Source organism: Sciurus vulgaris (assembly GCF_902686455.1).
Source record: "Sciurus vulgaris genome assembly, chromosome: 11".
Taxonomy (NCBI): Eukaryota; Metazoa; Chordata; class Mammalia; order Rodentia; family Sciuridae; genus Sciurus; species Sciurus vulgaris.
The window spans coordinates 17,991,309-18,008,415 of record NC_136472.1 but is presented as its reverse complement, the minus strand read 5'-3'; the positions used below and the strand labels follow the sequence as shown (position 1 = coordinate 18,008,415).

At 35.4% G+C, this 17,107-nt stretch overlaps 2 protein-coding genes across 2 annotated transcripts in view; both read right to left on the bottom strand.

Moving 5' to 3' along the window:
- LOC306639691 (uncharacterized protein) overlaps positions 1-16,470 on the bottom strand; it is a gene marked incomplete at both ends in the record, with an annotated part of 39,842 nt that extends 23,372 nt beyond the window's left edge. Inside the window, 3 exons of the mRNA XM_079103468.1 lie at positions 12,263-12,278; positions 12,476-12,587; positions 15,536-16,470. Of these exons, the coding sequence (XP_078959594.1) occupies positions 12,263-12,278; positions 12,476-12,587; positions 15,536-16,470 (1,063 nt within the window). The remainder of the gene's footprint in view (positions 1-12,262; positions 12,279-12,475; positions 12,588-15,535) is intronic.
- Positions 3,839-4,777, bottom strand: LOC306638980 (olfactory receptor 5M5-like; the record flags this gene model as incomplete). The annotated part of the gene is made up of 1 exon (XM_079102429.1): positions 3,839-4,777. One exon carries the CDS (start codon positions 4,775-4,777, stop codon positions 3,839-3,841), a length of 939 nt encoding a protein of 312 aa, XP_078958555.1.
- Positions 16,471-17,107: the final 637 nt, after the last annotated feature.

The window sequence follows — 17,107 nt, the reverse complement described above, 5'->3', positions numbered from 1 at the left end:
CCACTTATACTTAGCTGACTGATTAAGGAACTTAATGAACAAAAAGTATTTCATTGTCCTGAGACATCACTGAGCACAGCATTGAATTATGGGCAAAAGAAATGGCTAGACCCTGCCTCCTCCTTTCTTCAAAATTCCAGTTAAATTATAACCCCTACTCACTTCTACTAGAATACACATTTAACTTTATTTATCAGTTTATCCATTCATTCAATAAATATTGAGTCAATTTTTTTTAATGAGAAAGGCATCATGCTGGGTTCTTGCAAAGCAGCCAGAAAATTCAGTATTGTCCATTCCTTCACACAGCTTGCCATCTAGAATTGGAGAGAGGATCATATCCGGGGGCCTTTGTGGTAGGTACTGTATGGATACCTGAAAAAACTTCCACAAACATTTATGTAATATTCCCCCATTCAGCCTTGCTCAGATGTGATATCCAGAGGGCCCTACCCTGACTCCACTACTCCCTAACTATAGCTTGCTTTATTTTTCTACAAAGCTTTGTTAATATCCATGTAAAATGCACATAACTTCTGATTTGGGAATTGACCCAGTTTGTGCAGGAAAGAAAGGCTGGTCAAGCAAGCAGAACTGATAAGACTCATCACGCAGGATGTTAAACCATAAGGGAATACTTTGGTATGGCGGTGGCCACCAGAATAAGACCCAGGAGTACAAATGCACTGCAATTAATTTATTTTTTCTTACTAAATCTCTTCAACAGCACTGCTGGGGGAATGAACCCCTTGAAGAAATAATGGATGTGGACTTGATGGAATACAGGTGCCTGTATGCATTTTAAAGACAACTTTTCTCAGAAATCCTTTAGGAAATGTGGGTCCTGTCTCCTGGAAGGAGGCCTACGTGGCATTCTGTCGAAAGATAGAGATGCCAAACAGGATCCTCGGGGACTAAGACTCTGTCCAGTTCCCTAGAAGGAAACCTACATGGTATGCACCACACAGGATCACTCGGGGATTAGGGCCTTATGGTCCTTCCCTGCGTTCTGTGAACAAGATGTTCTCTGTGGTCTGTAAGACAGTTCTTTTGTGGTCTGTGAAACTGTCACCTTCTGTGTTCACATGGTTGTTTTTTACTTTTTTTTAATCAACATATAATCTGCTAAGAAATAGGCTAGTAACTGCTTATGCAAGGCTTAATTGTTTTAATGTATGGCTAGCTTGACCGCAAGCATATAAAAGACAGTGTTATTCACAGTAAAGAGAGAAGCAACTTCCTATGTGAGAAGTGCTCCATCTCTCCCAAATAAATCTCTTTTCCTCAGACCTTGGTGCACAGAGACTGAGTTCTTTTTTCCAATCATTCTCAGTGTTGTCTCATAGGTGGTGCAGATAGAGGTAGCGCCCATGGTCGTATTGCAGATTTGATCAGTGCAACAAGGAAAATTCATTAATATAGACTTTTCTGTAAGGGATGATAAAGCTAGTTTCATTAAGGTATTTTTTTTATTGATGAAAGTATTGATAAATTTGTTCTAAAATAAAAATTTTTTGAACAGACTGATATATATGTGAAAACTTGATACATGGAGAATTTCCACTACAAATTAGATGAGAAAATTAAGAAGTATTCAAGAAATAGACCATTGGTGATTTTTTATTAAAAAATAGAATCCTATTATGTTCTGCACAAATGGCAATACTAGGAAAAATAAAGTCCTCATTATGCAAAAGTAAAGCCCTAAAACATTGGAAAAAACATACAAAAGGAAAGAATTGCTTAAACAACACATACAAAATATGACTGTAAGGAGATTAATAAATTTTAACACGTTTAAATAAATCATTTTCACTCTCAAATATATCAGGCACAAAAATGAAATATAAGCTACAAGTTGGTTTCAGATATATTGCATATAAAATCTAAAGATTTGCATCTACTACAGAATACATAGGAACACATTTCAAATGGGTGAAATAATGATGACAATCCAGCTGAAAATTGTACAAAGAATATCAACATACCACTGAAAAATATAATTGATGATTTAGAATCAATGCCTTTAAAACTATTTAATATAACCTGTAATGAGGATCCAAACTTAAAATTCACTTTGTGTTGATCAGATTGGGAAACAGTTAAGAAGTCTGACAATACCTCTTGTTGGCAAGAATGTGGAATAATGAGAGCACTCACATACTGTTTGCAGGAGTGTATGTTGGTAAAGCAAAGCAAAATGTACAGTAAGTTTGGACATTCTCATATCCTACCACCTAGAAACCACTGACCCACAAGAGAACTCTTTTACTGGTACATAGTCTCAGAAGAGAATTTGTCACCAGATTTTCATGTAATCAAGGAAGTAGACAATGTAATTGCCTATGAATTACAGAATGGGCACATTTGTTGTGTCTTTAGCATAGACTATAGCAATGAAAATCACTGCTATGTGAATCAGAAGGGAAAAATCTAAATGAGGCTAGTGAAAAATAAAAGTTTCATAAACAAAGTTATTTCATTCATATCATGTTTTAAATCATATTGTATAAAACTATAGACACATAAACACTGGAAAATGATGTAGCCCAATCTAGGGATAAGAAACATTAAAGTCATAGTCACATTACTGCAGGAAATGGGTGAAGATATAGAATCAGGCTGGGGAGGTCTAACCTTATAATATCTTAATATCTAAAATATCCAAAACAAATATGACCTTGTGTGAATTTTGAATAATTGTTAGTTTTGCTTACGAAGTAGGTTTTTTTTTTTTTTTTTCTATTTTTGACTAGGGGTTTGAAATAGTTTATTATAGAATATAACAAGTGAAGTCATAAAATAATTTGATGATACATGTAAATATCAGCTTAATTCATGTGGAAAAATATAATTTCTAAAAGCAAAAGATGAAGCAATAAAATTAAATATAAATATTTTTATAGTCATCAAAAGCCAATATTTTAGCATCTCAAAATGGCAAAATAAAATTCAGTAAAAGGAAAGAAATACTTAGATATACAAACATAAACACAGATATATAGAAAATAAAAAAGGTGTTACATCATTAAATCAGAAGTCTAAAATGAATAAGAAAAAATAACGTAATTTTAAAACAGTTAAAACTAAGGATATGGATTTGTCACAACAAAAATTTGAATAAGTAGTAAACAAGTGTTATAACCAATTTTACATGTATACACAAACACCCATAGATTTATATGACTAAAATGTTAAATGCAGAAAAAAATCTATTCATGTAAAAAGAATTGACAGTAGTAAGGAAAAGGGGGAGGAGAGGTTGCATGTTGAGGGTCACATACATTCATAACAAATAAATACTAAACCCTACAAAATGAAATTTTCCATTTCCATAAATCACCCTACATATGAGGATTTCATTGGATCAATAATATCACTTGAAATATACATGTGAGAGTAACAACCTGTGGCATTTTGAAAAGATTTTAATTAATACATAGAATTTGAATAAAAGGAAAAAAATCTTCACCTTCTGTGACTGACAACATTTTGGAAATAATTTGGAAGTTACTTAGCACTGTACTTATCTAAAATTTGTAATTGATATTGCATTTGGTAATTTGTTTTAGAATTTGCAACACTGTGAGAACTAGGTATGGAAATATGTGTTTACTGATTTACAGAACAATAGCAATGGCTCTGGTTTCATCTTTTAATTTCTATGCTATTTTTAAAAATTCTCTGACAGGGAATGACAAACTCTAGATAATAACATACACACTTATAATTCCATATATGAGACAAAGAATAATCAATGAAAGAAAATCTGTTAAAGTGCTCATGAACTGGTTGGATAATAAGGAAATCTAGGAAATCTCATGTACTTCTGACTTGTTCACTTAGCAAACAATTCTTTTTTAAAAACTTTCCTTATTGCCCTCTTGACATCTTTGTTCCTCAGGCTGTAGATCATAGGGTTTAACATGGGACTCACAAAGATATAAAACACAGCCACGATTTTCCCCTGTTCCACAGATGTCTCAGAAGGGGGCCTCAGGTGCATGCAGAAAAGTGTCCCATAAAATATGGTGACTGCTGTCAGATGGGACCCACAGGTAGAGAAGGCCTTGCGCCTGCCCTCAGCCGAGCGCATGCGAAGAATGGCTGAGAAGATGAAAATGTAGGAGATGAGGATGATGGTGAGGGAGCAGGTGAGGTTGGATCCAGCCACCACAAACATGGCTGTTTTCTTGGCATAGGTGTCTGAGCAGGCGAGGACCATTAGAGGGGGATCTGCACAATAAAAGTGATTAATCTCATTGGGTCCACAAAAGGACAGACGAAGCATCAGGATGGTCTGTACCAGGCCATTTGCAAAGCCATAAATGTAATCAGCAACAACAAGAGAGAGACACACATGCCTGGACATTTTGCTATTATATAACAAGGGCTTGCAGATGGCCATGTAGCGGTCATAAGCCATCACTGCAAGCATGTAATAATCAGTAATCACCAGGGCAATGAAAAAGTGGAATTGTATAATGCAGCCAATGAAGGAAATGGTTTTTCTCTTGGACAGGAAGTTAACCAGCATCTGAGGTGCAACGGTGGTGGCATAGCAGAGATCTACAAAGGAGAGGTGGCTGAGGAAGAAGTACATTGGGGTGTGAAGTTTCGAGTCACTTCTGATTAAGAAAATCATGGTCCCATTGCCCGCTACTGTGATGAGGTAAATGAGTAAGAAGACCAGGAAAAGGACAAGTTGAAGCTCCGCTCGATCTGTCAGTCCCAGGAGAATAAACTCAGTCACCACAGTGTGGTTTTTCTTCAACATTCTGTTTTCTTGGCTGCAAATAAGGTCTAAAGGAAAGGAAACAAAAATGCATCTGGATTTTGTTTGTCATTTATACATTACTTCCATCATGCCATCTGACAATCCTTATTTCAAGCTTAGAATCTCATGTGCCACACAGAAAAAGCCAATGTACCATGTGATCAGTATTTGAAACACCTCGATTAATACAAAGCTCCATTACATATGCGGTTATATAATATATATGTATAAACATTCATATTTCAAATTTGTATTTTAAATGGATTTATGAATTCCTTTATCAACTCTTTTCATATTTAAAGAGATTTCAGCTTTTGCAAGTGTTTCTCATATTTAATCACTTACGATATTCTGGAACATAGGGGTGCAAATGTTGATTTTCTGTGAAACTATAATCCTTTTTTTACAATATAGCTTTAGATGAAGTTTCTAAATTATCTGCCTTTGAAACTTATGTAGTCCTTCCACAGTTGAATGACTTAGGGAAGTGACTCGGTGTGGTGTACATTCCTAATGAACCAAGATTCCTTTCCCTGCATGTCTGAATCCAGTTTCCCAAATGTTCCCTCAGACTGCAATGCCTATTCATTACCCACTCTAGTCTACCTCAGTGGCTCTCATACCACAAAACCCTTCTACCTTTTAAGACTCAGCACAGGATTTCATTTTTTGTTTAGTCCTCAACTAAACCAAGAATAGGTAAAGTTGAAAAAAGGTAAATCTCTGTTATTTGTGTGTACACAGGAGATTTATAAATACATCTTTCTATAAGTCCATAAACAGCACACATTTCCATACACATAAGTTGGTGGTATTAAGTATTCATAATGGGGTGGTGTTTTGAGAAAAGCTTATTGCAACAGGGGCTGTGGTAAGGTGAAGGGAGAACAATAATGAAAAACTGAGAGAGTAATCCCTACACCGTAACTATTTGCTGTAATTCTGCCTTATTCTAACTTCTGCAAATAGTTAAAAATGCTATTTCACAAATTCAACACAGTTTCCTCAAAACACGCTATATATTCTTTGCATCATAGTTAAATAATAATCATATTAATTATATAGCTGAGACAGCACTTAAAATATCATGAAGTATATCTCCCAACATTTGGGTAGAATAGAAGGGACCATAGAGATCGCCATGGAAAATTCACATTCTCCTTCAATAACACATGCCCACTTGTGATGATGGTAAACTGAGTCCTTTTAAGAAACTGCAAAAAAATCAATGATGGAAAACACTTGCATTAAAAGAAACTTTATAAATTTAAGATTCAAGTGTTCTTTTAAACAATTGACTAGGGGAGGAAGAGGCAGAACTCACCTACCTCAATGGAAATTCAAAATATTTTGTTTTTCTTGTTTTAAGCCCATAAGGTCCAAGTGAAATTTTATCAAAACATCTGTCAAAGAGACAAATGTACTTTTGGGGATGGAATGGTACTTTTATTCTCTATATTTATGGAATATTAATCAATCCAAAGAATTAGCATCTCCATTCATATTTTACTCTTGACAAATGAGATAACGCAAGCAAAGGTTATGCCTGATAATTTAACTGAGTATTTTAGAAAATTAGCCTACTTTTTAAGAGAAAACACCCAACATCCTAGATAGTTTGAGTCAGGAATCTCAGAGAGAAGCATTTGCAAGAGACATTAGTGCAGCCGAGGGTATTCCAGGCTTTGCACTCCTGAAATTCACCTCAACCCGAAGTTATCCCCTGTAAATACTTCCTGCCACTGCTCTGTCCCCCACAGTGTCTAACCCATTTCCCTTTGGCTTTAATGAGGGTAGTGTCTCCTTGGCATGTGGTTATATCTCAATTTGAGTGAGAAAAATACATTGAGAGAAGACACCTTCACGAAACACTTCTCTTAGTACTATAAATTATAAACCTAAAATTTGCCATTTCCCAAGCAAGTGGGCATAGAAAGCATAGGACACAATTCTTGTTAATTACAGAGTAGCATTATGAACTCAATGGATCATAAAGGTTACTTGTTAAAAACCCCTAATTTGCTTCTTTTCTTTTGAAGCAACCATGACTAAGCAAGATTGATTATTCAGAATCAAGCAAAGTGCAGTGATTACCAAATTTTTTGTCCCCACCACCTTGGTGTAAATCCCAGTTCTTCAAGCTCCTACTTCTGTTTTCTCAAGTAAATGATTCCTTTCTCTGTGTCTTGATATTCTCATTCATAAAATTTGATTAATAAAAGCAGCTTCTTCCATGTGACGATGTTAATTCAAGAAAATCTTTGAAAACACATCTAACACATAGTGAACACCTAAAAAGGTGTATGGTAAAAGTTGCAGGTCCAGTTTAGAACAAGATTTGCATAAAAACATGAGCTCTTTAGCAGCAGGATTCTCTCTACAACCATATGTACAGTGGCATGCATATGAATGTTCTTCCAACTGGAAACTGTCAGTAAATTATTGACGAAATAAATATTCTCTTTGATCCAGTTCTCTTTCCATTATGCATATGCACCCTACTCCACTGTACATTTATTAGTATGTACCTTGCTTTAGGAAGAATAGGAGACTTTAAATAGATTTGTTATTTAATTTGTCAGATTAGGATTCAGTTCAATTTATTCTTCTCAAATGAAATGTTTATTTCTGGATTTCAAATTTGAAAAGAAACCAGTCTAATCCTACCTCAGAATGGAGAGGGATTTCACGATGACAGCATTGATATTAACAACCTAAAGCGTTTATAATAAAATTGACTCATAGGGACCAAATCTCTGTGGTTCAATTATTTCTCACAGAAATTTATTTAGATTATGTCATTCTGGAAACCCTAACCTCATTAAGGTCTTTCATTTTGCAAACACCCTACTTTCACTAAGGGAATAAAATCTCCCAAAAAAGGTGTAGCAAGGGGACTTATTTATTTTAATTCATGGAGAGTGTTTTAATATTTTTTTTAATTTGGAGAAATATTACGTTCTCCTGTCTACAACCTATAAAGTAGATGGGTGCATAGTATAAGAAAAAATTTTGGAATTTGGAAAACATTGGAAGGTCACTTTACTTTTCCTGAATTAGCTATTAACAGATTTGGCCTCATGACTTTCTCTATTTAAATAGAAATATTTCATAGCCATAGGAACATTGTATATTTACAGACAATACAGGGTGTGTGGGATCCTCCCTTTTGCCCTTCTTCTTGTGTCTAGAGGCCTTGTCTATTTTGCTGTGCTCTATTTTGTACATCTGGAAATATAGGCAAAGCACCTTTAATATCAAGTTTAAAACTGGCATTAACCCATCAATAAACAATGAGATGTAGGGAGGCCAGAGAAGTAGCTCCACCTCTCCTTTCTCTTATGCTCCTGTGTCAGTAGGAGTAAGTTAGAGTGACAACGTCCATCACAGAGAGCTCCTACCTGATTGTGTCCTGGGGAAGAGGGTAGCAAGGAATTTTCTGCTGGCTCCAGATCTCAGTGATGATAGCAATGGTTTCCCTTGCTTCTTTAGGCAACAGAGTAAAGGTTTTTGGGTTTTGTTTGTTTGTTTGTTTGGTTTGGTTTTTGTTTTTTGTTTTTTTGCCATTAGCCTCTGCATCTTCCTCTCCTTTGACTGATTTCTTTAATCTTGCTTGTGTTCTCAATTTTTAAGTGAGTTTCCCTTCAGTTAAGTCATTTGTTCAGAATTTTGTTTACACTGCACTGTGTCTTTGACCCAGGTACACTGTAGTTATTAAATTAACATTGAGTTTAGAGATAGTAACAGTCATGATAATGATTTTATTTTGTTGAAGGTTGGGGGATACTTCTGGGATTCATTTCTATACTTCTCCCTGGCTCACTGAGATGAAGCCCTGTTCCAGTGCCTGCACACATGCTGCCTCAGCCTGCTGTCCCTCACTTCTCCCCTAGCAGTAGAACCACCATCTGATCATGAAGCCAACGGACATGGAAGGGGATGGGACAATTCCTCTTGCTGTTCACTTTTTCTGTGTCACTGCTACTTTTATGCTGGGCTTTATACCCAGCTGGGATTTATTTATTTATTTGTTTGTTTGTTTATTTATTTGGTGGGGGGAGTACTGGTGATTGAACTCAGGGACACTCAACCCCTGAGCCACATCCCTAGCCCTATTTTGTATTTTATTTAGAGACAGGGTCTTACTGAGTTGCTTAGCAACTTGCAGCTGCTGAGGCTGACTTTGAACTCTTGATCCTCCTGCCTCAGTCTCCCAAGCTGCTGGGATTAGAGGCATGTGCCACCATGCCCTATTCCCACCTGGGCTTTATATCAAGGGTGTTAAAATGTAATATTTGGTTATTTTTGTGAATTAGGTCAGGGGACCCTATTAATTTCATACAACAGTGACCATATTTCCCTGGATGTTAGAACATGTCACTTATCTCATTTTTCAGAAAGAAAAATTGTCACACGGATAAATGAAATGGATGCAGAGTGAATGAAAATGAATGCAGTTTTTTTTTTTCTCCTGAGTTCCTTCAGAAATCACAAAATACCATGATTTGATGATTCAAAATAGAGAACTAAAAACAGGTTTCATGAAAAAAAAAACAATTTACTTGAGAAAACTTTGGCCTCCTTTTTCTCAATCTAGAGGTGAAAGACTTGATCATAGGATGATCGTTGTATAAAACACAGACATCACTTGTCTTAGTTCCTAACTGGCATTGGGGTATAGTTACATAAACAAGATCATCCCAAAGATATGCTAAAGAAGACTTTGCTCCTCTTCTGCAGAACTGATCAACAAGAGGACAGAGATGTAGAGATGAAAGCGAGTCATCAAGAGGCAGCTCAGTCCATTGCAAGTGGAAAAAGCAAAACACACAGACAAACACGAAAAACCTTCATTGACATGTGGATCAGACCAGAACTCAAGAAAGAATGAGTGACTTTGAGTGGCAGGAAAAGAAAGCTGAAATGTAAAGCCATTTGAGTGGCAGCATTCAGCGTGTGTGTGCTATGTGGCCAACACACAGAGAATGTAGAGATGGACAGAAACCATGACGGTGTGAGAAGAGGGTTGCTGATACTTATATAATAATCAGAAAGCCGTCCAGGCCAACATGACACCCTCAAGACCAGCAAGGAACCAAAAATGAATGAAGTGGATCATTCCTTAAATAAAAAGACTGCATTCACCACCCAGAAATATACCAGCATACTAGGGGCAAGACAGCAGCATATTACAGAAAAGCAGGAGTCAGTTAAGAAGGGAAAGATTACTAAGCAAACAGTACAGAGGACTGTGGAGTCCTGAGTCGATCCTGACTGGTAGGAACGGGTCAAGATTCATGACCATGTGACCACATAGATAACTGGAAGTTCCACAAGAAGAAGACACTATGGTTCTGAATGACGCCTGAGTCCCAGGAGTGGATACAGTCAGAGCTGTAGATCAACTCCTATCTATTTCTCATACTGGACATGGCTGGATAAGAAAAAGCACCTTGAAATACATTGTACAAAAATACTAGAAAGTTGCGAAGTAGTTTTCAAATTAATTTTTTAAAATTTCTTTTAGAGAAAGAAAATGAAGAAATCAAATAGTTGATTCTCTTTCGTAAGAGCACTTTTAAATTACTGAAATGTGAATATTGTCACTTTTCATGTTCTTCTTGAGGAAAATATTCCTTAAGCAACTCAAAAACACATATTTTGTTTGAAAATGAATGTGTGTGTGTGTGTGTGTGTCTGTATGTGAACCTTTGATCTGTGACCCATGTCACACCATCTTCCAGACCTGTCTCTCTCATCCTCCAGCCCCATCACCTTCCTTCTATCCCTTTGCCTTCCCCTTGGCAATTAAGTCTTGAGAGTTGAATGCACTTGCTGAGTCCAGTTCTTTGTATTTTCTTCAAGCCCACACTGATCCAGTTTTCCCTCCAACACCCAGTGGAAACTGCTCTTGTGAACGTCTTCAAGGGTTTTTACATTACTAAAATTACTCAATCCTCCCCTTCTTGGGTCTGCCAATAATCTACTTCACTTCTTGAACAACTGTCTTTTCTTATAGTCCATGACAAGGGTCTCTCTACATTTTCCACCTATCACTTGGGTTTCTCCTTCTCATTAATTTATTACTCCTTTCATTGTGATCTTTACTTTTGGAGTAGATTGCAGATCAGTCCTTAATCTTCATGTCTTTCTTATGTATACACTACTTGGCTAATATTCAGTTTTGTTTCTGTAAATACTATCTTAATATTAAAACATTTTTATTTATATCTCCAAAACTGACCTCTTTTTACAAATTCCAGACTCATATTCAAGTTTTGCTCCTGTTTCCACAATGACATATAATAGCAACTCAACATGACCAAAATCTTGTACTTCATGTCCTCTCAACAGAGCTTTGTAATCTACAGTCAATGATAACTCTGTTCTTCCATTTGCATAGATAAAATTAATTAAAAATATATGTCAGAGAAATTTTTATTACTTGTATTTCTTACACACTTTATAACAAGTGCAATAATTCTGTGGACTATTCATCTAAACATCTGTGTCCATAAGTCTACTACTTTCTATGATCTTGACTACTACTACCAAATCAAAGGCCAAAATTATCATTTAATTAGATTAATGTAATAGAGTTTTATAGTGACCTTTCTATCTCTAAAATAAGTTTTAATACCACCTATAACCATTTAAAACTTGCTTCTTTCTTTAGTAATCTTTGTTAACTATACACACACACACACATACATAAAACATACATATGAACTGACATGATGGGATTATTCTGTAATTTATATATATATATATATGTACATACATATATATACACTTCTATAGGTATATGTGTGTATGAAGAATCCAATTCGTATTGCTTTTATAACTGCTTTTTCCATCCTGTACATAACTGAAATTTAAGTTCAGTGAACTAAAACAAGATATCACTTGTATTGCATTTAAAAAGGACATGGCATATATCATTCCACTTAAACTATTTGCAGGAAATTGAATGATGTTAGATTATTCTTAATTTATAAATAAAGTTTGGGAATCAGTTATATTCTATGTTATGTTCTGACTTTAACAAATATCCAACAGAAGTAATGTTATTTATTAGTTTTATTTTATTTTATTCATTGGTTTTCAGGGAGTGAAACTTTTCTCTTTCCTATTTTGAGATATATAGTTCCAGTGAAGAATCACATGGGATAAAGGATCAGCTGTGGCAGGATTAAGACATAATAAGTTAATTCCACAAAAGTAGAAAACTCTGCTTCTGAATTCAAGGCAAAGTAGCAGCCTTCTCTTTTTAACATTGGTGCATTATAATTATACCTAATAACTCATTGGTACATACATGCATAAAATAGAACAATATAATTTGGTCTCCCCAATTTTATTATATTATAAGGATCTCCCCTCATTCTCTTGAAATTTGATATTTGCAAAACACTAAATTCTGAAATATCTTAATCCAAAATTAAAATGTACATTTATTTCTCACTGAGGTAATAGAACAATTACCTTCTTCATGAACCAACTATACCTGAGACAGAAACTTAAGAGTTTAATGAACAAAAACTATTTCTTGGACTGGAGACCCTATTGAAAATATCACCAAAATAAATGTTGTAGAACTGACCAGATCCTGCCTCTGAACTTCAGAATTCCAGTTACAGTATGATAACCAGTCATTTCTATTCGAAGATCACTTTCAGTTCATATATTCATCCATACATCCAACACCTTTTTTGTCTCTTTAATTTTGGAATAAAGACAATTCTTGGTAGTGTGAGAATGGAAAGCAAATTCACTGTTGTCCATTCCTTCAACAATTTGCAGTGTGGAGCTAGATGAAGACAACTCACATAGGGTATGAGAAAATTTGCCACTTGACACTCAGTCGCAAACATCTTCCCAATTGGATAATTTTTCCCCTTCTTTCATTTCTTTTTTTAATTTTTTTTAATTTTTACAGACTGTATTTTGATTCATTGTACACAAACAAGGTACATCTTTTCATTTCTATGGTTGTGCATGATATAGATTCATACCATTCGTGTAATCATACATGTACATAGGGTAATGATGTCTGTCTCATTCCACCATTTTTCATACCCCCCCTCTCGTTTCTTCTCAGCAGCTCATGGATCCTTCTCCAAAATAGACCATATGCTATGCCACAAAGAAGCCATTAGTAAATACAAAAAACTAGAGATACTACCTTGTATTCTATCAGACCATAATGGAATGCAATTAGAAATCAATGATAAAATAAAAAAACAAAAACTACTCCTACATCTGGAGACTATATAATATGCTACTGAATGATGCAATGATAACAGAAGACAACAGGGAGGAAATTAAAAAATTATTAGAGGTAAATGAGAACAACGACACAATATATCAAAATCTCTGGGACACTCTGAAAGCACTACAAAGAGGAAAGATCGCTGCATTGAGCTCATATATTAAAAAAATAAAAATTCAACAACTAAACGACCTGTAACATTACATCTCAAAGCTCTAGAAAAAGAAGAACAGATCAACACCAAAACCAGTAGAAGACAGGAAATAATTAAAATTGGAGCTAAAATCAGTGAAATTGAAACAAGAGAAAAAATTCAAAAAACTGACAAAGCAAAAAGTTGTTTCTTTAAAAAGGTAAACAAATGCCAGTGGCTCAGGAGGCTGAGGTAGGAGAATGGGGAGTTAAAAGCCAGCCTCAGCAAAATGAGGTATTTAGCAACTCCATGAGACCCTGCCTCTAATTAATGTACAAAGTAGGGCTGAGAATGTGGCTCAGTGGTCAAGTGCCCTGAGTTTAATCCCCAGTACCCCCCAGAGAAAATTTGGCCATAGTACAGAATACATAGAAGTTATTACAATTGGATGAAGGAAATATAAAATAATTCAGCAGAAATACCTATGAAGACTGTGGCTGTAAAATGGAATAAAGGAGAAAAATCTTCAATTTGTGTCAATGCACATGAAAATACTTAACTTCATTTGTAATGATTAAACATTAAAAGAGAAACTAAAATGCACTTTACATCCATCGTACTGGGAAATGTTTAAGAAAAATCTGACAATCTTGTGTTGGGAGGAATGTGGAATAAAGAGAACACACCCAAACCATTGGTAAGTATATGGATTGACAGTGTGGAAAATATGTAGTCAATTTAAAGATGTTCATATTTTATGACCCAGAAATAACAAACCTTCAGCAGAGACTCTTTCACTGGTATATATTTGAGAATTCCACAAGCACATTTACCACTTGGTTTTTGAATTTTCAAGAAAGTGAAAAATATTATTGTCCATCAATATTTGAACAGATGAATGTCTCATGATGTATTTATATATTGACATAGCTTTCATTAATAAAATTTACTGCTGCATGAATTAGCATGAATAAACATATCAATGTTACTGAAAAATAAAATGAAGTGCACAAAGATGTAAAGTGTTTCCATTTCTATCAATTTTAAATTTAGACAAATTGTAGTATTTAATTCTATGGATACATACACACCTGGATAATGATGCCACTCTACATAGAGATTAGAAATTAAATTTCTATTAGTTTTTACTATAGGAAATTCAGAAACAGAAAATTAGGCAGGGAGCACTGAACATTTTAGTATCTGAGTATCTGAAATAAATGTGACATGTGAATATTTAATGATTAGTTGTAGCTGTAAAGGAAAGCTTTATATTATTTTCTGTTTTTGGTTACAGACTTAAAACAGTTCATTACAGAATTTAAGAAGTTGAATTCTAATAATACGCTAATAATACAGGTAAATATCAACTTATTCATCTGTAACAGTTTAATTTCCTAAGAGGAAACAATGACATGGCATAGTGAAATATAAATCATTCAACAACATGTAAAAATGATGAAATGTTAACATTCAAAATTATGACAGTAAAATAGGTAAAAATGAAAACAGATATTACATACCTATATAGAAATAAAAGGTATGTATATTTAAGCACTTATGTGCCACCAACATGAAACACAATTTACATGTAGAAAATAATAGGCAATGATAAGGAAACAGTGGAGGACAGCTCAACTATAAATATGAATGCACGGACATAACAAAATCCATGAATAAAGGCTTGGGTTGTAGCTCAGTAGCAGAGCTCTAGTTTGTCATGCAAAGATGCAGAGAAAAATTTCCAGCACCAAACACACACACACACACACACACACACACACACACACAAAGAGACACATAAACACACAAAAACACACACAAAAAAAATCCTGTGGACATTTCTAACATTCATCTCATGAGAGAGAACTCCAATGGAAGAGAAAAATCATTTGAAAGCTATTTCTTGGAGTAATAATCTGAGATATATCCAAAAGATATTAATTACTATATAATATGAATTAAGTGGGAAAACATAACTAATATAGTTCTTTTTGTGAAAAATAACATGGAGGTTAAGATCCATAACAATTTAGTGAACTGTCAAAACTGCAGAATTTGTTAATTTTGTGTTCTATAACTTTGTACCAATGGGAGTACCATGGATGGAATCCTCAGTACTTTAAGGACTTTGTAAAGCATTATAAATGGTCCTGGTTTGACATTCAATTTCTATGTGTTTTATAGAAAAAACAAGATTGCACAGTAAACTCCAGAGAATAACTCATACTTACAGTTCTGTTTCTGAACCATAAGACAGCAAAAATAATCAACAGAAAATAATTTATTAAAGTGCTCATAAGTTGGTCACATAATAAAGATATCTTACACTCTTGTAACAAATCTAGCTTACTAAGCCAACATTTCCTTTTTGATGACTTTCCTTATTGCCCTTTTGACATCTTTGTTCCTCAGGCTGTAGATCATAGGGTTTAACATGGGACTCACAAAGATATAAAACACAGCCACGATTTTCCCCTGTTCCACAGATGTCTCAGAAGGGGGCCTCAGGTACATGCAGAACAATGTTCCAAAGAAAACCGTGACCGCTGTCAGATGGGACCCACAGGTAGAGAAGGCCTTGCGCCTGCCCTCAGCCGAGCGCATGCGAAGAATGGCTGAGAAGATGAAAATGTAGGAGATGAGGATGATGGTGAGGGAGCAGGTGAGGTTGGATCCAGCCACCACAAACATGGCGGTCTCTTTGACATAGGTGTCTGAGCAGGCCAGCACCAGGAGAGGGGGATCTGCACAATAAAAGTGATTGACCTCATTGGGTCCACAGAAGGACAGACGAAGCATCAGGATGGTCTGGGCCAGGCCATTTGCAAAGCCATAAACATAAGTAGCAGCAACAAGAGAGAGACACACACGCCTGGACATCTTGCTACCATATATTAAGGGCTTGCAGATGGCCATGTAGCGGTCATAAGCCATCACTGTGAGCATATAAAAATCTGTGATCACCAAGGCAATGAAAAAGTGGAATTGTATAAAGCAACCAGTGAAGGAAATGGTTTTTCTCTTGGACAGGAAGTTAACCAGCATCTGTGGTGTAACAGTGGTGGCATAGCAGAGATCTACAAAGGAGAGGTGGCTGAGGAAGAAGTACATTGGGGTGTGAAGTTTTGAGTCACTTCTGATTAAGAAAATCATGGTCCCATTGCCAGTTACTGTGATGAGGTAGATGAGTAAGAAGACCAGGAAAAGGACAGACTGAAGCTCTGCTCGATCTGTCAGTCCTAGGAGAATAAACTCAGTCACCACAGTGTGGTTTTTCTTCAACATTCTGATTTCTTGGCTGCAAATAAGGTCTACAGAAAAAAATAAATAAAAATGAACCTGGTTTTTGTTATTTATTCATTACTCACCTGATATCATCTGATATTTCTTCATCACCATTTAAACTTTAAACCCAAGTGGCAAAAAGAAAATAAAAGGTGGCATATGATAAGTTTTTTTAAACATCTAAATTTATAGGTAGCCCTCTCAATAGATAAAGAGAGAGATAGATACACACACATGTATACACACATTTATGTAAAGGCATTCATAGTTTTAACTGAATTTCTTTCAAGGCTTTTCATATTTGAAGAACTTCTTGTTGTGTTAATATATTTGTTCATTTACAGTTTCCTTCAGAATAGGAGTAGAAATGTTGATTCTCTTTCAAAGTATCATCATCCTTTGTCCTACAAAATAGCTTTGGGTGCAGTTTCCAAGATAGCAACCATTGAAATTTACCTAGGTTTTTGTAGTTAAATGTACATAGGGAAATGAAACTGAGGGTAGGGCAGATCCCTACAGAGCCAGAGTCTCCTTTCCTACCCGCCCACCAAAACCAAATAGTTTTCCAGAGGTTCCTGCGGCCTGTAATATGTGGTCATTTATCCCATGCAAGTCTACCTCAGGAGGCCTCATACCA